The 19,222-nt window shown below is 50.5% G+C and overlaps 1 protein-coding gene across 1 annotated transcript; it reads left to right on the top strand.

Moving 5' to 3' along the window:
* Positions 1-4,073: 4,073 nt before the first annotated feature.
* On the top strand, positions 4,074-17,282 carry FARSA (phenylalanyl-tRNA synthetase subunit alpha). The gene is made up of 13 exons (XM_053585037.1): positions 4,074-4,359; positions 8,466-8,603; positions 8,676-8,774; positions 8,849-8,967; positions 10,278-10,370; positions 10,470-10,598; positions 10,673-10,788; positions 15,357-15,441; positions 15,538-15,637; positions 15,736-15,904; positions 16,010-16,087; positions 16,231-16,345; positions 16,870-17,282. The coding sequence occupies exons 1-13, from the start codon at positions 4,135-4,137 to the stop codon at positions 17,006-17,008; spliced, it is 1,605 nt and encodes a 534-aa protein (XP_053441012.1). The 5' UTR covers positions 4,074-4,134; the 3' UTR covers positions 17,009-17,282.
* The last annotated feature ends 1,940 nt before the right edge of the window (positions 17,283-19,222 follow it).

The raw sequence follows: 19,222 nt of genomic DNA, 5'->3' as shown, positions 1-19,222 counted from the left end.
GCTGGGGCGGCGCCTGTGGCTCAAAGTAGTAGGGCGCCGGCCCCATCGGGTTCAAACTCAGCCCCGGCCGAAAACTGAAAAAAAAAAAAAAAAAAGTTTTCGTAGCTGTTTCAGGACAGAGGGCAAGAATCACAGAAGGCTCAAAGATGGGATTGTAGGCGGTGGCTCCGAAAGTGGGGGTAGGGTTTTTAACCTAGTTGGAGCTGCCCCTTTACTCTCTTCTCAGCGGTAAATGAAGAGGGTCACTGCCTTGTGGTGTCCCACAAACGGCCAGGCTTTTGCAATTAAACGGCTATAGGCGACAGAGTAAGGGGTTCCGTTTAGGGAGGAAAAGAAGACACAGATGGCCAGAAAGACAACATCCAAGGACATGGGGAAGATCCCTGGGTCTGGAGTCCTCTTCTGAAGTCAGAGGCACGTGACTGACACCGGCACCCTGCACCCCTGCTATAGAAAGGAGGAAGAAGGGTGGCGCTTGTGGCTCAGCGAGTAGGGCGCCGGCCCCATATACCGAGGGTGGCGGGTTCAAACCCGGCCCCGGCCGAACTGCAACAAAAAAATAGCCGGGCGTTATGGCGGGGGCCTGTAGTCCCAGCTGCTCGGGAGGCTGAGGCAGGAGAATCGCGGAAGCCCAAGAGCTGGAGGTTGCTGTGAGTCCGGTGACGTTATGGCACTCTACCAAGGGTGGTAAAGTGAGACTCTGTCTCTATAAAAAAAAGAAAGAAAGGAGGAAGAGCTTGGGGGTTTCCAAACTGGACCTAGGAGCACTGGCGTGAATGGAGAAGTGTAGAAATCCCGACAGACTGAGGAGGGCGTGTGTCCTGGCTAGCAGTGGCGATTCAGAAAGGGGAGGAATGAAAAAAGAAAACAAATTACTTGGAGAGGGTCTTTGGTTAAAAACAAAGGTGAGGAAAAGAAAAGAGAAATGAGGAGTCATGGGGAAGTTGGGTTCTGCCACTTATCTCAGGCGTTATCCAATGTTGCCTAGCTTGAGACCCGTACACTAGGATGCTGTCACCAACGTGACCACCCCAGGCCTGCCACTGACCCTTCCACTTTCCCTTTAGTCCTGTGTAACACCTGGGCTTGTGCTTCCTGCCCAAGGGTATACACTGCCTGTCTTGTTCATCACATCACCACCCTCACCCCCACTTCTCCTGCAGTACCTAACAGAGAACAGATTTAAAAACTACTTCCTACACTTGCTGCATGACAGAAGGTAGGAAGGAAGGACTCTTCTGGGAATTAAATAAACAAAAAATGGTGATGAGAAGGACTTTGAGGAACACATCCTGAATACAGGACTTCACTGCAGGGTCTGGACTGGGGGATATTAGTAACCCCATTTTGCAGACTCAAATAATTGTGATTTTTTTTTTTTTTTTTTTGTAGAGACAGAGTCTCACTTTATGGCCCTCGGTAGAGTGCTGTGGCCTCACACAGCTCACAGCAACCTCCAACTCCTAGGCTTAAGCGATTCTCTTGCCTCAGCCTCCCGAGTAGCTGGGACTACAGGCGCCCGCCACAACGCCCGGCTATAATTGTGATGTTAAATGAATAAATGTGTTCTGCCTAACAAATTGGTCCATGCTCAATTTAGAATCAGCAAGTGCTGCATGTAAGTGTGGGCACTGTATCACTTAATTCTCACAATGATCTGGCTTCGTATCTCCAGCTGGGCAAGAAACTGAGGCAAAGAAAGAGTCTATGATTTGACTGGATGACATAAATGGCAGATCTGGGATTAGAATCTACCTCTATGTCTAATGTAGTTGCTACTGGCCACGTGTGACCATTGATCATTTGAAATGTGACTGAAATGGGCTGTAAGTGCAAAATACACATCAGATTCTGAAGACTTCATTATTTAAAAAAGCATAAAATACTTAACTAGTAATGTATTTTTTAACATTTCACCTGGGATTTATTTTTATTTATTTATTATCTTTTGGAGACAGAATCTCACTTTGTCCCCCTAGGTAGAGTGCCATGGCATCATAGCTCACAGCAACCTCAAACTCCTGGACTCAAGCAATCCTCTTGCCTCAACCTCCCAAGTAGCTGGGATTATAGGCACCCGCCACAATGCCCCACTAGTTTTAGAGCTCAGGCTGTGATTTTTTTTTTTTCCTTAGACAGGGTCTTGTTTTGTTGCCTGCACTAGAGTGCATTATAACTCAATACAACCTTAAACTCCTTGGCTCAAGGGATCCTTCTGGCTCAGCCTCCTGAGTAGCTAGGACCACAGGCTACAAAAGAGGTGGGGCATCATGATACAGTGCCCACACTTACATGCAGCGCTATGTTACTCAGGCTGGTCTTGAATTCCTGACCTCAAGCAATCCACCTTGGCCTTCCAAAGTGCTTCAGTTAGAGGTGTGAGTCACTGTACCTAGTCAGGAAATTTAAAATTACATTTGTGGGGCCAGGTGAGGTGGCTTGTGCCTGTAATCTCAGCACTTGGGAGGCCAAGGCAGGTGGATTGCCTGACCTCACAGGTTTGAGAGCAGCCTGAGCTAGAGAGAGACCCCATCTCTAAAAAATAGCCAGGCATGGTGGTGGGCGCCTATAGTCCCAGCTACTTGGGAGGCTGAGACAAGAGAATTGCTTAACCCCAAGAGTTTGAGGTTGCTGTGAGCTATGATGCTACAGCACTCTACCAAGGGTGACAAAGTGAGACTATGTCTCAAAAAAAATTAACATTTGTGTTTCACATTATATTTATATAGGACATCATTAAAGTAGACTACAGGTTATTGCCCTGACATTGATTTTCTCAGAGCACAGTGGGATTTGGAGCATTGTAATTTATGATCTCATTTCTACTAAATCCTGAACCTTAGGCAAGTCATATCACCCTCTGAGTCTCTGTTTTCTCACCTGTGTAATGGGGAAGGGGTCTATCAGTATCTACATCATAAAGTTTGGGGGAGAAATGAAATAATACACCTTAAGTACTTAGCACTGGGCTGGGCGAACAGGAAGTAGTCCATATGGGTTAGCTGCCACCTTAACTGTTAACTATTGCTAGGTGAGTGCTTCTCCCCTCTATAAAGGGGGAGGGTCGCTCCCCAGCTTCCCTTAGAAAATGTCAAAGCGGGCGGCGCCTATGGCTCGGTGAGTAGGGCGCCGGCCCCATATGCCAAGGGTGGCGGATTCAAACCCAGCCCCGGCCAAACTGCAACAACAACAAAAAAAAAATAGCTGGGTGTTGTGGTGGGCACCTGTAGTCCCAGCTCCTCGGGAGGCTGAGGCAAGAGAATCGCGTAAGCCCAAGAGTTAGAGGTTGCTGTGAGCCGTGTGACGCCACGGCACTCTACCCAAGGGCGGTACAGTGAGACTCTGTCTCTACAAAAAAAAAAAAAGAAAGAAAATGTCAAAGCAGGCTCAGCACACGTAGCTCAGTGGGTAGGGCATAGGACACATATAGGGGGTTGGCAGGTTTGAACTGGCCCGGCCCTGCTAAACAAGGACAACTACAATAAAAAAAATAGTTGAGCGTTGTGGTGGGTGCCAGTGGTCCCAGGTACTTGGGAGGCTGAGGCAAGAGAATCACTTAAGCCCAAGAGTTTGAGGTTGCTGTGAGCTGTGACACTACATCACTTACTGAGGGGACATAGTTAGACTCTGTCTCAAAAAAAAAAAAAAAGTTGAAAAAAAAGAAAATGCCAAAGCAGTTGACTTGCAAAATGATCATCTTCAAAGTCCACTAGCCACTGCCCTCTCCCAGGGCAAATGAGAATCTCAGAAAGGCAGAGGGCTCTGAGTTTCAGAGAGGGTGAAGTCCAAGGTCACACAGCCCACTGGAAGTGAGGCTAGCGGCAGATGACTCAAAATAAGTGTGCTGGCCCGCGCCTGTGGCTCAAAAGAGTAGGGCGCCGGCCCCATACACCAGAGGTGGTGGGTTCAAACCCGGTCCCAGCCAAAAATTGCAAAAAAACAAAAACAAACAAAAAAAAAAAACACAACTGTGCTTCTGACCTTGAGGTCAGCTATTTTACCTCTTCAGTCAACCAGACGCCAGAGGGCGAACCAGTGTGGAAGTGGGGAGTGAGTCCCTTGCAGCCTTGAGCTCAAGGGCAACACTCAAGATGGCAACGTACTGAGCCCTGCACCGCGCTGGTCACACTCAAGATGGCAGCACAGCTCCGGGTTCCGGTTCCGGTTGCTCAGGCTGCGGCAGGGGACACGCCGAGCGTGAAGGAAATAGCCATGGCGGATGGCCCCGTGGCCGAACAGCTGCTGCGGCGGCTGGAGGCGGCTGATGGCGGCCTAGATAGCGCGGAGCTGGCAGCCGAGCTCGGCGTGGAGCACCAAGCGGTGGTGGGCGCTCTGAAGAGCCTGCAGGCGCTGGGTGAGGTGAGCCAGGTCCCTGTCGCCTGCCCTTCGCTTTTGCACCTACAATCCCCTTGCCGTAAGAGCCGTACTTCCAGGCCAGACTTGCTCAGGCTTGGCTAGGGGTATTGTACTAGGTATATGTGTCCGCGCTGGAAAGAGCGAGGGTTGGGACGCATGGATGTGCCTCATGCAGTAAATATCCATTGAGGCGCGATCAGCGTGAGGGTGGCAGAGTATAATGAGGGTTAAGGAAGGTGCGTCGCTGCCTTCATGGAGGTTGTGATCTAATAGCGAGGTGCTCAAGTGACCAGAGTAATGGGAGAAGCACAGGGAACCCAGCAGTGGCAGATAACCCAGCCTTGGGAGTGAGGAAGAGCAGCCTGGTAGAATTAACAGCTGAGCCAGGTCTCTGCACTGTGGAGGAAAGCAATGGCACTTAAGGAATCAGTGGATGGAGGTTTGGGGAGATGACAGGTGGTGAAAAAGACCAGCACACCCAGAACTGCAGGGCCTCCTAGGTCATAGTCACCAGTCTACTGGAAAGCCATATCAGGAGCCGGAGCTGGTCAGATGTGCTATCTACATCACCTTTGGGAAGAATGGCAGGGGCAAGACTGGAATCCAGTGGATGAGAGCAGAGGCTGACACATTCACAAGCTAGGGGGCATGATGTCTGACTGTGGGGAGGCAGCTAGAATGGGGAGTGGGGACTACTGGAGATTCCAGACAGGGCCAGGGGAACAAGGATGAAACCTGGCTTTCCAACTTGGGCAAATGGATGCCTCCTGGCGTCACAGGAGGAGGATGCTTAGGGGCCAGTGGGTCACCCAGGATGAGGTTAGGTCCATGAGGCTGGGATCTGGGCTGTTTAGTCATCCAGCTCGTATTCTGTGCACCACTATGGTCTCAGCTGGTTCAATCTTTGCCTTAGTCCTACACTGATGGCACTGTTACCCCATCTTGCATTAACTGATGTTCCGCATTGGTCAGTAACTTTTTCTTTCTTTTTTTTTTTTTGAGACAGATTCTCAAGCTGTCGCCCTGGGTAGAGTGCCATGGTGTCATAACTCACAGCAACCTTCAACTTTTGGGCTCAAGCAAGCCTCGTGCCTCAGTTTTTCTATTTTTAGTAGAGATGGGGTCTCGCTTTTGCCAGGCTGGTGTCAAACTCATGAGTTCAAGCTATCCACCTGCCTTAACCTTCCAGAGTGCTAGGATTATAGGCATGAGCCACCATGCCCAGCCTGGTCAATAACTTGATTAGTCACTAGAAGGGGCTGGCAAATCCAGATTTGGAATTAGGGCACTCAGGGTACAGAGCCCAGGGTCCTCAATGCAGAGGAGAGATTGCAGCTTTAGTGTGTGGGGTGACAGTATCTTTTTTTTTTTTTTTTTTTTTGTTGCAGTTTGGCTGGGGCTGGGTTTGAACCCGCCACCCTCGGCATATGGGGCCGGCACCCTACTCACTGAGCCACAGGCGCCGCCCAGGGGTGACAGTATCTTAATCAACATGAAATTGCCATTTTTTTTGTGTGTGTGTGTGGTTTTTTTTTTTGGCCGGGGCTGGGTTTGAACCCGCCACCTCCGGCATATGGGACCAGCGCCCTACTCCTTGAGCCACAGGCGCCACCCGAAATTGCCATTTTTGTAGGTCACTGAGGGTTAAATAATGACAGTTTAATGTGGCTCAACCTAATGATGATAATGACAATAATACCAACAATAATATATTAGTAGTTAGAACTCATGAAGCACTTGTCACATGTTAAGAATTCTACGTTTGGGCGGCACCACCTGTGGCTTAGTGAGTAGGGTGCCGGCCCCATATACTGAAGGTGGTGGGTTCAAACCCAGCTCCAGCCAAACTGCAACAAAAAAAATAGCTGCGTGTTGTGGTGGGCACCTGTAGTTCCAGCCATTCGGGAGGCTGAGGCAAGAGAATCACCTAAGCCCAAGAGCTGGAGGTTGCTGTGAGCTGTGATGTCGCTGCACTCTACCGAGGGTGACAAAGTGAGACTATGTCTCTTAACAAAAAAAAAGAATTCTGGGCGGCGCCTGTGGCTAAGTGAGCAGGGCGCCGGCCCCATATACCAATGGTGGTGGCTTCAAACCCAGCCCCGGCCAAACTGCAACAACAACAACAAAATAGCCTGGTGTTGTGGCAGGCGCCTGTAGTCCCAGCTACTGGGGAGGCTGAGGCAAGAGAATCACCTAAACCCAGGAGTTGGAGGTTGCTGTGAGCTGTGATGTCATGGCACTCTACCAAGGGTGATAAAGTGAGACTCTGTCTCTTAAAAAAAAAAAAAAAAATTATTTATTTATTTATTTTTTTGTAGAGACAGAGTCTCACTCTATGGACCTCGGTAGAGTGCTGTGGCCTCACACAGCTCACAGCAACCTCCAAATCCTGGGCTTATGCGATTCTCTTGCCTCAGCCTCCCGAGTAGCTGAGACTACAGGCACCCGCCACAAAAAAATTTTTTTAAATTAAAAAAAAAAAAAGAATTCTACATTCAGGGCCGGGCAGGGTGGCTCACGCCTGTAATCCTACTACTCTGGGAGGCCTAATTTGGTGGACTGCCTGAGCTCACAGGTTCAAGACCAGCCTGAGCCAGAGGGAGAGCTGGCCTCTAAAAACATCTGGACATTGTGGCAGGTGCCTATAGTCCCAGCTACTCAGGAGGCTGAAGCAAGAGAATCCTGTGAGCCCACAGCACTCTACTGAGGGTGACAAAGTGAGACTAATGTCTCAAAAAAAAGAGTTCTACATTCAGGTTGGTCACAATGGCTCATGCCTATAACTCTAGCACTCTGAGAGGCTGAGGCAGGTGGATTGCTTGAGCTGAGGAGTTTGAGACCAACCTGAGCAAGAGCAAGACCCCATCTCTAAAATTAGCCAGGTATTGTGGTGGGCACCTGTAGCTCCAGCTACTTGGGAGGCTGAGGCAAGAGGATTTTTTTTTTTTTTTTTTGTAGAGACAGAGTCTCACTTTATGGCCCTCGGTAGAGTGCCGTGGCCTCACACAGCTCACAGCAACCTCCAACTCCTGGGCTTAAGCAATTCTCTTGCCTCAGCCTCCCGAGTAGCTGGGACTACAGGCGCCCGCCACAACGCCCGGCTATTTTTTGGTTGCAGTTTGGCCGGGGCCGGGTTTGAACCCGCCACCCTCGGTATATGGGGCCGGCGTCCTACCGACTGAGCCACAGGCGCCTCCCGCAAGAGGATTTCTTGAGCCCAAGAGTTTGAGGTTGCTGTGAGCTATGATGCCATGGTCTCTACCCAGGGTGACAAAGTGAGACTCTGTCTCAAAAACAAAACAAAACAAAAACTCTACATTCAGCCTGAGGAAGAGCAAGACATCATCTCTAGCAAAAAATAGAAAAATTAGCTGCAGTCCCAGATACTGAGGAGGCTGAGGCAGGAGGATTGCTTAGAGTCCAGGAGTGTGAGGTTGCAGTGAGCTGTGGTGATACCACTCCACTCTAGGCTGGGCAAAAGAGTGAGACCCTATCTCCCCCCAAAGAAAAAGAACTCTATATTCTTTCTACATATTACTTGACTTACTTTTTGAAACCCTCTGAGGTAGAGCCATCACATACTTCCCTTATGGATAAAAAAATTAGCTCAGGGCTTGGCGCCTGTAGCTCAGCAGCTAGGGCACTAGCTACATACACCGGAGCTGGTGGGTTCGAACCTAGCCCAGGCCTGCCAAACAACAATGACAACTATAACCCCCCAAAATAGCTGGGCATTGTGGCAGGGGCCTATATCCCAGCTACTTGGGAGGCTGAGGCAAGAGCATCACTTAAGCCCAAGAGTTTGAGGTTGCTATGAGCTGTGATGCCATGGCACTCTACGGAGGACGACATAGTGAGACTCTGTCTCAAAAAAAAAAGAAAAAAAAAGTCACTCAGAGGCGTCAAGCAACTACCCTGAGGTAAGACAGTGAGTTAGGAGCCAAGCAAGGATTAGAACAAAGGGGGAGCTAGGAACTGTGGGCCCCTCCTAGCCAATTCCTGTCTGTGTGACCCTGGACCTGTCCTTATCCTTTGATCCTCATGCTTCTGTTTGTAATGTAAGCTTCTAAGGCCTCCCATGTCTACCTGGGCCTTATATTTCTCTGCAGGTCATTGAAGCTGAACTTCGCTCCACCAAACGCTGGGAACTTACTGCTGAGGGCGAGGAGATTGTGCGGGAGGGCAGCCACGAGGCCCGTGTGTTTCACAGCATCCCTCCAGAGGGCCTGGCCCAAAGCGAGCTCATGGTAGGGATTTGAGGGGCAGCAGATAGGGTGAAGGTGGCTCTCATGCCCTACTCACAGCAATCTCTCCTCTAGAGACTGCCCAGTGGCAAAGTGGGCTTCAGCAAGGCTATGTCCAACAAGTGGATCCGTGTGGACAAGAGTGCAGCCGATGGGCCCCGGGTGTTCCGAGTGGTGAGTCCCTGCAGATGGGTGGGCACATGGATGGTCAGATAGAGCCCCTGGCCCTGACACCCTTACCATGGCAGGTTGACAACATGGAGGATGAGGTGCAGTGGCAGCTGCAGCTGGTCCATGGGGGACAGGCCGAGAAACTGGGTGAGAAGGAAAGGAGTGAGCTCAGGAAGAGGAAGCTGCTGACTGAAGTGTGAGTGAGGCCACCACAAGCTCACCTGCATGGCACTGTGGGGGCTGGTGGGAGGTAGTTGTCCTGCCCATATTGAGCCATAGGTTCCAATAGCCTTCTCTTAGCCCCTTTTATGCTGGTTGTCAAGCCCATGTGCCAAGCTCGTGCCACCACAAGGCCTTTGCCCATGCAGCACCTGCCAAGAACTGTCTTCTCACCAATCTTTAAGGTCTCACCAATCTTTAAGGCAGGCTCTGCATTAAAGCTCCATTTAGGTATCACTTTAAGAGTCTACCCTGATATCCTCCTCTCCCCTCAAGTACCACAAGAACACCCCACTCCTAGTCTCCATCCCTTTGCCCTGATCATTTCCTCCATAGGCCTTAGCACTGTCTGAAGTTGAACCACTGGCCAGGCCCCTGGAACCTGGATAGACTGGTGGCTCTGCTCTCTCAGGGTGGACATCCTGGATGAGCAGACACAGAGTTGCAGAGAGAACACAGACTAGAGCTGGGCTGCCTAACTGAAGTCAGGGTTCTGCCACTTCTTAGCTCTGAGACCTTGACCAAATCACTTGGCCTGTCCTAGCCTCAGTTTCCTTATCTATAAAATAGCCCTTTCTCAGCTCAGTGCCTGTAGCACAGTGGTTACGGCACCAGCCACATACACCAAGGGTGGCAGGTTCGAACCCTGCCCGGGCCAACTAAACAACTGCAACAAAAAGATAGCCAGGGGCAGCGCCTATGGCTCATTGAGTAGGGTGCCAGTCCCATATACCGAGGGTGGCGGGTTTGAACCCAGCCTCGGCCAAACTGTAACAACAACAACAAAAAATAGCTAGGCCCTGTGGCGGTCACCTGTAGTCCCAGGTACTTGGGAGACTGAGGCAAGAGAATCGCTTAAGCCCAAAAGTTAGAAGTTACTGTGAGCTGTGATGCCACAGCACTTTACCGAGAGTGACAGTGAGTCTCTGTTTCAAAAAACAAACAAAAAACACAGCCCTTTCTCATGGGGCTGTGGGGACACTTTAGTGGAATACAATAAATCTGCTAGACTTTGCCTAAATTATTGTTCCCAGCTGTGTGCTTGGCACCTCAAAAAGACCATGGCACACATTCTTTTCTCCATAAGTGTTTGTCGAATGAATAAGTGAGTGAACACAGGGAGATAAGTGGTGGCCACCTAGGAGGATTTCAGGTGATGATAAATGTCTGGAAGAAAATGAAGCAGAATGACTTGGTGGGTAGCATTGGGATTCCTATCAGATGCAGATCAAGGAAAGCCTCTTGGAGGAGATGACAGCAGCGTCCCCTTCCCTCCTCTGGTTGCAGGACCCTGAAAACCTACTGGGTGAGCAAAGGCAGTGCCTTCAGCACCACCATCTCCAAGCAGGAGACAGAGCTGAGCCCAGAGATGATCTCAAGGTGACGGGTGGCCCCAGTGTGAGGAATAGGTGGGGGAATGGCAGGAGAGGGAGGCTGGCAGCCCTCACCAGGCCCTTGCACTGCACACCTCCCCCACAGTGGCTCCTGGCGAGACCGGCCCTTCAAGCCCTACAACTTCAAAGCGCATGGTGTCCTCCCTGACAGTGGCCACCTGCACCCCCTGCTCAAGGTCCGCTCCCAGTTTCGACAGATCTTCCTGGAGATGGGGTGAGCACCAGGCCAGGGGTGGGCAACTCAGCCACAGAGCACAGGCAGTGCATTCAGGCTGCCTCTCCTACCAGGTTCACCGAGATGCCCACTGACAACTTCATCGAGAGCTCCTTCTGGAACTTTGATGCCCTCTTCCAGCCCCAGCAGCACCCAGCTCGAGATCAGCATGACACCTTCTTCCTTAGAGGTGGGTCAGCTCTGAGGGCCTGGCTGAGAGGACATGAGAGGCTCCAGGACTGGGTAGGGCTTTAGAGGAAGGGCATCTCACTTTATAAAATTGAGTACATCCTTAGTTTGGCCAACAAAGACTGAAGAGCTAGTTTATCATCCCCTGTGTTCTCTTCCTTTCCCACCCCCAGTCTCTGCTCTTCTCTGGACATGCCAGGTGGTGCCCACCTCAGAGCATTTGGTCATGCTGTGCTTTTCACCAAGAACGATTTCCCTTTTTTTTGCAGTTTTTGGCCGGGGCTGGGTATGAACCTGCCACCCTCCCGCACATGGGGCTGGTACCCTACTCCTTTGAGCCACAGGCGCTGCCCTTTTTTTTTTTGAGACAGAGTCTCAAGCTGTTGCCCTGGGTAGAGTGCCGTGGTGTCATGTCTCATAGCAACCTCAAACTTTCGGGCTGAAGCAATTCTCTTGCCTCAGCCTCCCAAGTAGCTGGGACTGCAGACACCTGCCACAACACCTGGCTTACTTTTTTTCTTGCAGTTGTCTTTGTTGTTTAGCTGGCCCGGGCAGGGTTTGAACCTGCCAGCCTCGGTGTATGTGGCCGGCACCCTACTCACTGAGCTATGGGCACTGCCCACCAAGAACTGTTTTCTCGGGCCTGTAATCCTAGCACTCTGGGAGCCTGGGAAAGGTGGATTGCCTGAGCTCACAGGTTCGAGACCAGCCTCAGCCAGAGCAAGACCCTGTCTCTAAAAATAGCCAGACATTATGGCGAGTACCTCTAATCCCAGCTTCTCCAGAGGCTGAGGCAAGAGAATCGACCTCAAGAGTTTGAGGTTGCTGTGAGCTATGAGGCCACAGCACTCTACTGAGGGTGACAGAGTAAGACACTATCTCAAAAAAAAAAAAAAAATAACTGTTTTCTCCAAGATCTTCAAGGTAGGCCATGCATCAAGCCTTTGCTCCTTTGTCACCTCAGAGAAGCCACTCTGACATATTCCCTACATCCCCCCCAAGTTCTACAAAAGCCTCTTACATATAGTCTTTTTTTTTTTTTTTTTGGAGACAGAGTCTCTAGAGTGCTTGGCATCCTAGCTCACAGCCACCTCAAACTTTTAGGCTCAAGTGATCCTCGTGCCTCAGCCTCCCGAGTAGCTGGGACTACAGGTGCCCACCACAACACCCGGCTATATATATATATATTTATTTATATATATATTTTTTTTTTTTTAAGAGATAGGGTCTTGCTCTGGCTCAGGCTGTCTTGAACTCGTGAGCTCAGGTGATTCACCCTCCTCTGCCTCCCACAGTGCTAGGATTGCAGGCATGAGCTACCATGGCCAGCCTACATAGTCTTCATTCTTTTTTTTTTTTTTTTTAATTTCAGCTTGCTTGTTCATTCTTCTTCATTCAAAGTACTTTTTTTTTTGTTCATTTTCTTCTTCCTCTGGCGATGCTCTTCCTGCTGTTTTTGATGTTAGTAGAGACAGGGTCTTACTCTGGCTCACTGCTGGTCATACTGGTCTCGAACCTCTAAGCTCAGGCAATCCACCCGCCTTGGCCTCCCACAGGACTGGGACTACAGGCGTGAGACACCACGCCCAGCTGTAGTCTTAATTCTTGTATCCCATTTGTTTTGTTTTTTTTTGAGACAGAGCCTCAAGCTGTTGCCCTGGGTAGAGTGGCGTGGCATCACAGCTCACAGCAACCTCCATCCAACTCCTGGCTTAAGCAATTCTCTTGCCTCAGCCTCCCCAATTAGCTGGGACTACAGGCACCCTCCACAATGCCTGGCTATTTTTTTTTTTGGTTGTAGTTGTCGTTGTTTGGCAGGCCCGGGCTGGATTCGAACCCACCAGCTCTGGTGTACGTGGCTGGCACCTTAACTGCTTGAGCTACAGGTGCCGAGCCCCATTTTTGTGTGTGTGTGGGTTTTGTTTTTTTTTTTTAAGACAAGAGTCTCACTTTGGTAGCCCTTGGTAGAATGCCATGGTGTCGTAACTCACAGCAACCTCAAACTCTTGGGCTGTAGTGATTCTCTTGTGTCAGCCTCCTGAGTAGCTGGGACTCCAGGCACCCACCGAGGTCTTGCTGTGGCTCAGGCTAGTCTTGAACCTGTGAGCTCAGGCAATCCATCCGCTTCGGCCTCCCAGAGCACTAGGATTACAGGCGTGAGTCACTATGCCTGGCCTACACATAGTCTTCATTCTTGTGTGCCATTTGTTTGTTTTTCGTTTTTAAACAGGGTGTTACTCTCACTCAGGCTGGAGTGTAATGTCAAGATCATAGTTCATTGCAACCTCAAACTCCTGGCCTCAAGAGAGCCTCCTGAGTAGCTAGGACTATATGGGTGCACCACCATGCCTGGCTAACTTTTCTATTTTTTGTAGAGTTGGGGTCTTGCTCTTACTCAGGTTGGTCTTGAACTCCTGGACTCAGGTGATTCTCCCTCTTCAGCCTCCCAGAGTGGTAGGATTACAGGCCACCCCACCCGGCCTCCCATTTGTTTCTTTCACAGTCTTTAGTACTGTCTGAAATGGAATGATTTCCCGCAATGGTAGTTCTCTCTCTCATGAGGAGGGCAGGCAAGGTCACTGGGAGGCTATTACTTGACTGGGAGCAGGAATATCATGTTACTCTTTTTTTTAGAGACAGAGCCTTACTTTGTCGCCCTCGGTAGAGTGCCATGATGTCACTCCAGCTATTGTGCTTAGGCAATTCTCTTGCCTCAGCCTCCCGAGTAGCTGGGACTACAGGCACCTGCCACAACATCCAGCTATTTTTTGTTGCAGTTTGGCTGGGCTGGGTTCAAACCCACCACTCTTGGTATATGGGGCTAGCACCCTACTCACTGAGCCACAGGCGCTGCCCCTATTCTTTTTTTTTTTGAGACAGAGTTTCACTATGTTGCCCTTGGTAGAATGTTATGGTGTCACAGCTCTAGCAACCTCAAACTCTTGGGCTTAAAAGATTCTCTTGCCTTAGCCTCCCAAGTAGCTGAGATTACAGGCGCCTGCCACAACGCCTGGCTATTTTTTTGTTGCAGCTGTTTAGCTGGCCCAGGCTGGGTTCAGACCCGCCACCCTCGGTGTATGTGGCTGGCACTGTAACCATTTGTGCTATGGGTGCCGAGCCAACATCATGTTATTCTTGTCATTGTCATGGCCCCTAAAACTTACTCACCACTTTTTACACACTACTCATTGTTCATACCTTCCTACCAACTATAGGAAGTACTACTGTTAGATCCCTTTTGCATATGAGGTGATTAAGGCACAGAGAGGGAACATCCCTTGCCTTGGGTCACACAGTTTATAAGTTGAAGGCAGGATTAGATCTCGGGCTCTTGAAGAGCACCAAAATCATGTCCCTAGAAGGGGATCTGAAAAATTTGCATATGTATGCAATAAATCTTTTTATATTTTTTCTGCATCATAGCTCACAGCAAACTCAAACTCTTGGGCTCAAGCAATCCTCTTGCCTCAGCCTCCCAAGTAGCTGGGACTATAAGTGCCCACCACAATGCCTGGCTATTTTTTTTTTTTGTAGAGACAGAGTCTCACTTTCTGGCCCTCGGTAGAGTGCCATGGCATCACACAGCTCACAGCAACCTCCAACTCCTGGGCTTAAGCGATTCTCTTGCCTCAGCCTCCCAAGTAGCTGGGACTACAGGCGCCCGCCACAACGCCCAGCTATTTTTTGGTTGCAGTTCAGCCAGGGCCGGGTTTGAACCCGCCACCCTCGGTATATGGGGCCGGCGCCTTACCAACTGAGCCACAGGCGCCGCCTATGCCTGGCTATTTTTAGAGACGGAGTCTTTCTCTTGCTCAGGCTGGTCTCTAACTCCTGAGCTCAGGCAATCCACCTGCCTCTGCCTTCCAGAGTGCTGGGATTACAGTCGTGAGCCACGGTGCCTGGCTGTGCAACAAATGTTCTCTGAGCACCTCCTTTGTGCCAGGGTCTCTCTTAATACTTGGGGGTCACAGTTGAGAATGAGACAGAAATTCCTGTGCCAAGGAATCCTGCAATCTATTGGGGAAGATGTGGGTTAAATGCTAAGCAGGCTATGTAATGGGACAGGTGGCAGTAAATGCAGTAGGGGGATCTGACATGCATGTATGTGTGCACACACATGGTGGAGAGTGAGGGGTGGGAGTCAGTATACTTCTGTTGTTTTTATTCTTTCATGGTTCTTTACATTAATATATTTGCTTAAGCAAAAAGACCTAAAGAGGTGAGCCATAGTTGGGAAAGGAAAGTACCAAGGCAGAGGGAATGGCCAGTGCAAAAGTCCATTTACCACACAGATAGCTGGAGGGAACTATCAAATAGCAGCAAAAGGATACCAAGACAGGGAAGTGACCAGACAGAGCCTCAGGGAAGACTTGGGCTTTTTCTGTGGGTGAGTGGGAACTTTGGAGGGCTCTGGGTAGAGGACGCATGTGACCAATTCAGGTGTCCCAGGTGCTCTGCAGCTGTGGTGAGGGCAAGGGTGGGATTTCTACATGTTGTTTTCCATCTCCTGTGTAGTGGCTTTTTGAGAAATGCCCATTGACTGACCAGATTTCCCTCTGCTCTGTCTAGATCCAGCTGAAGCCCTGCAGCTTCCAATGGACTATGTCCAGCGGGTCAAGCGGACCCACTCTCAGGGTGGCTACGGTTCGCAGGGGTGAGGCAGGCCCTGGACTTTAAGGGTGTGGAGGAGAAGGAAGTTGTGGTCCAGAGGACCATCACATGCATGGACTTCCCACCTTTTCCCCTGAAGGTACAAGTACAACTGGAAGCTGGATGAGGCCCGGAAAAATCTGCTGCGCACGCACACCACAGCAGCCAGTGCCCGTGCTCTCTACTGCCTTGCTCAGAAGGTACGGCTGGTCCTAGACACTGACCAGGGTGGGAAGAGGGTGCTGTTTTAGGGACCTTCTGACCCATGCCCCGGCCTGGCTTGGCTGTCACCACCTAGAAACCCTTCACACCAGCCAAGTACTTCTCCATTGACCGTGTGTTCCGGAATGAGAACCTGGATGCCACGCATCTGGCTGAATTCCACCAGATCGAGGGTGTTGTGGCTGACTACGGCCTCACCCTGGGCCACCTCATGGGTGTATTGCGAGAATTCTTTACCAAGCTGGGTGAGTGGACAAGCCAGAGCAGGCCAGGGTGGGTGGTGCAGTGGGTGAATGCCTTGGTCACTAACCTTACCCTGCTCCCCTGCTTCTCACCCCTGCCCACTCCAGGTATCACCCAGCTGCGCTTTAAGCCAGCCTACAACCCATACACAGAGCCCAGCATGGAGGTGTTCAGCTACCACCAAGGTCAGGGTAGAACCTCCTCCTGGGGTGGGAGAATGGTCTCAGGCTACTGAAAGCTTGGCTCAGTTTCCCCAACTCCCAAGCTGACCACCTGGCCCAGAACCACCCCCATACACTGTCCCTGTCCTCCCCGTCCTGCACCACAGGCCTGAAGAAGTGGGTAGAGGTCGGGAACTCTGGGGTCTTCCGCCCTGAGATGCTTCTGCCCATGGGACTTCCTGAGAATGTGTCAGTCATCGCCTGGGGCCTCTCACTAGAGCGGTAAGTACCCAGGGAGGAACTCAGGGTATCTGGTTATCTCCAGGTGTAGGTAACTTCAGCACCATCCATCTGCTGTGGTCCCATTGAAGAAGGATGATAACTAGCAAGATAAATAAGTACATTCAACAAATAACCAACGAAAACAGTCTAGAGCACGTCCAAGGGCAGAAAGTAGACAGACTAGGTGGTCAGAGAAGGCCTCATGGAGGAGGTGGCAGTTGAGCAGAGACTGGAGGTGGATAAAGGATAAAGGGATGAGACATGAGAGTATCTGGGGAAGGGTTATTCTAGGTAGAGGGTATGACCAGTGCAAAGGCCCTGAGGCAGGAACAAGCTTTATATATTTGGAAAAGAGCAAGGAGGCCAGTGTGGCTGGAGGGAGTGATTGAGGGGAGGGAAGTGACACAGCAGATGGTGCAGGGCCTTGTGGGTCACTGGGAGAACTTTGGCTTTTCCTCTGAGGAAGGTGGGACCCGTGGAGAGCTGAGCAGGGAAAAGTGTAAACTCTTTCCCTCTCCCCACAGCCCGACCATGATCAAATACGGCATCAACAACATCCGGGAGCTGGTGGGCCATAAAGTGAACCTACAGATGGTGTATGATAGTCCCCTATGCCGCCTGGATGCCGAGCCAAGACCTTCTCAGACACAGGTGGCTGCGTGACAGTGGGCCACCCCAGGATAGCCTCACCTCTCTACTCCCTGTGTTCCTGTTGCTGAGAACCTCTGCATCCCCAGCCAGTGGGCCCCTTCTATTTATGAGGCCTCTGTGAGGCCAACCCCTGCCTCCCCTTGGTGTCTGCTCTTCCCACCATCCCAGGGGTAGGATAGTGGTGGCAGGGTCCTTCTGTTGTCCTGTGGGCTATCTGCTGATGAGTATGAGTCATGGGGAGCCCTGTGGGCCAGCTGCTATCTAATAAAGTGGGTGGTTGTCCTCATCTGATACCTTTCCTTAGGGGTGAGGGGCCCATCAGGTCCCTCCAGCTCAATGTGCTGCCTGATGGGGGGCTAACATGGATGCAGGAGCCCTGGGTACAAAGGGTGGTAAATTCCAGGTCTTGGATACTCAGAAATGGTGGCCAGTGTGAACCAGATCACCTGGGGAAGATTAATTCCATCAAGTATTTACTGATCACCTGCTGGTGCCAGGCCCTCTTTAGGCAATAGGAACAGAAACCCTCCTCCCCCTGTGGAGGGGACATTTGGGAGGTGGAAGCCAAGGCGGTTGTTGGAACTTCCCAGGAACCAGGGTTCCCCATAACTGGTGGAAGCCTGGGTGTGGGTGGGTGGGGGCTGCTGCTTTTTCTGGTTTGTTTTCTTTTGTTATTGAGACAGTGTCACTGTGTGCCCTGGGTAGAGTGGCATGGAGTCATAGCTCACAGTAAGCTCAAACTCTTGGGCTCAAGAGATCCCCTTGCCTCAGCCTCCAGAGTATCTGGGACTACAGGTAGCTGCCACAATGCCCAGCTAGTTTTTCTATTTTTAATAGAGACAGGGCCACACCCTTGCTCAGGCTGGTCTTGAACTCCTGAGTTCAGGTAGTCCACCTGCCTGGGGCTCCCAGAGTGGTTTTTCTCTTTTTCTTGGAGACAGGGACTCACTCTATACCCTAGGCTAATGCAGTGGCAACATCCTACCTTACCGCAACCTCAAACTCCTGGGCTCAAGTGATCCTCCTGCCTCAGCCTCCCAAGTAGCTGGTGCTACTTTTTTTCTTTGAGACAGTCTCGCTTTTTTGCTTTAGATAGAATACAGTGGCATCATCATAGGTCACTGCAACCTCTTTTTCCATTTTTTTTTTGGCTGGGGCTAGGTTTGAACCCACCACCTCCAGTATATGGGGCCGGCGCCCTACTCCTTGAGCCACAGGCACCACCCAAAGCTCACTGTAACCTCAACAGCCTCAAACACCTAGGCTCAAGCCATCCTCCTCCCTCAGCCTCCCAAGTAGCTGGGGACTATAGACATGTACTACACTATCCGATTAATTTTTCTATTTTTAGTAGAAACGGTCTCACTTTGCTCAGACTGGTCTTGAACTCCTAAGCTCAAGCAGTCCTCTCACCTCTGGGCCCAGCCTTATTTTTCTATTTTGGTTTTATTTTATTTTATTTTTTTTGTAGAGACAGAGTTTCACTTTATGGCCCTTGGTAGAGTGCCATGGCATCACACAGCTCACAGCAACCTCCAACTCCTGGGCTTAAGCGATTCTCTTGCCTCAGCCTCCTGAGTAGCTGGGACTACAGGCGCCCACACAACACCCAGCTATTTTTTTGTTGCAGTTTGGCCGTGGCCAGGATTGAACCCGCCACCCTCGGTAAATGGGGCCGGCACCTTACTGACTGAGCCACAGGTGCTGCCCTTGGTTTTATTTTTTTTACAAATGGGAGTCTTGCTACGTTGCCCAGTCTGGTTTCAAATTCCTGGCCTCAACCAGTCCTCCCACCTTGGCCTCCCAAAGTACTGGAATTAAAGGCATGAGCCACTGCACCCAGCCATGTTCTCAAAAAAAGAAATTCCCCTATGAGTGAAAATGAGCCTGGAGTAGACAGATAAACAGCATAAACCTCTGAAAGGCCGTAACTTATGTTGAACAGTAAGCATGATTGGTATCTGAGCTTCAACTCTGAAACGTTAAATAGTCTGTTCTGGTTACAGTGACAAAGTCCCTTAGACTGGGTAATTTTTTTTTTTTTTTTTTTTTTTGGCCGGGGCTAGGTTTGAACCTGCCACCTCCAGCATATGGGACCGGCGCCCTACTCCTTGAGCGACAGGCGCTGCCCAACTGGGTAATTTTTTACTCACACAGTTCTGGAGGCTGGGAAGTCCCAGCTGCTGCCATCAGATTCAGTATCCAATGAGGCTTCATTGCTTATAG

Source organism: Nycticebus coucang, chromosome 3 (assembly GCF_027406575.1).
Source record: "Nycticebus coucang isolate mNycCou1 chromosome 3, mNycCou1.pri, whole genome shotgun sequence".
Taxonomy (NCBI): Eukaryota; Metazoa; Chordata; class Mammalia; order Primates; family Lorisidae; genus Nycticebus; species Nycticebus coucang.
Note: the sequence above shows the minus strand (reverse complement) of the source record. Positions and strands in the feature narration are given on the sequence as shown.

Excerpts from the sequence above, each read along its gene's own strand:
- FARSA (XM_053585037.1), top strand. The coding sequence starts at position 4,135 with ATGGCAGCACAGCTCCGGGTTCCGGTTCCGGTTGCTCAGGCTGCGGCA. Across the intron at positions 8,775-8,848 it reads GGCCCCGGGTGTTCCGAGTG|GTTGACAACATGGAGGATGA; the intron begins GTGAGTCCCTGC and ends TTACCATGGCAG. Across the intron at positions 15,905-16,009 it reads AGAATTCTTTACCAAGCTGG|GTATCACCCAGCTGCGCTTT; the intron begins GTGAGTGGACAA and ends TGCCCACTCCAG.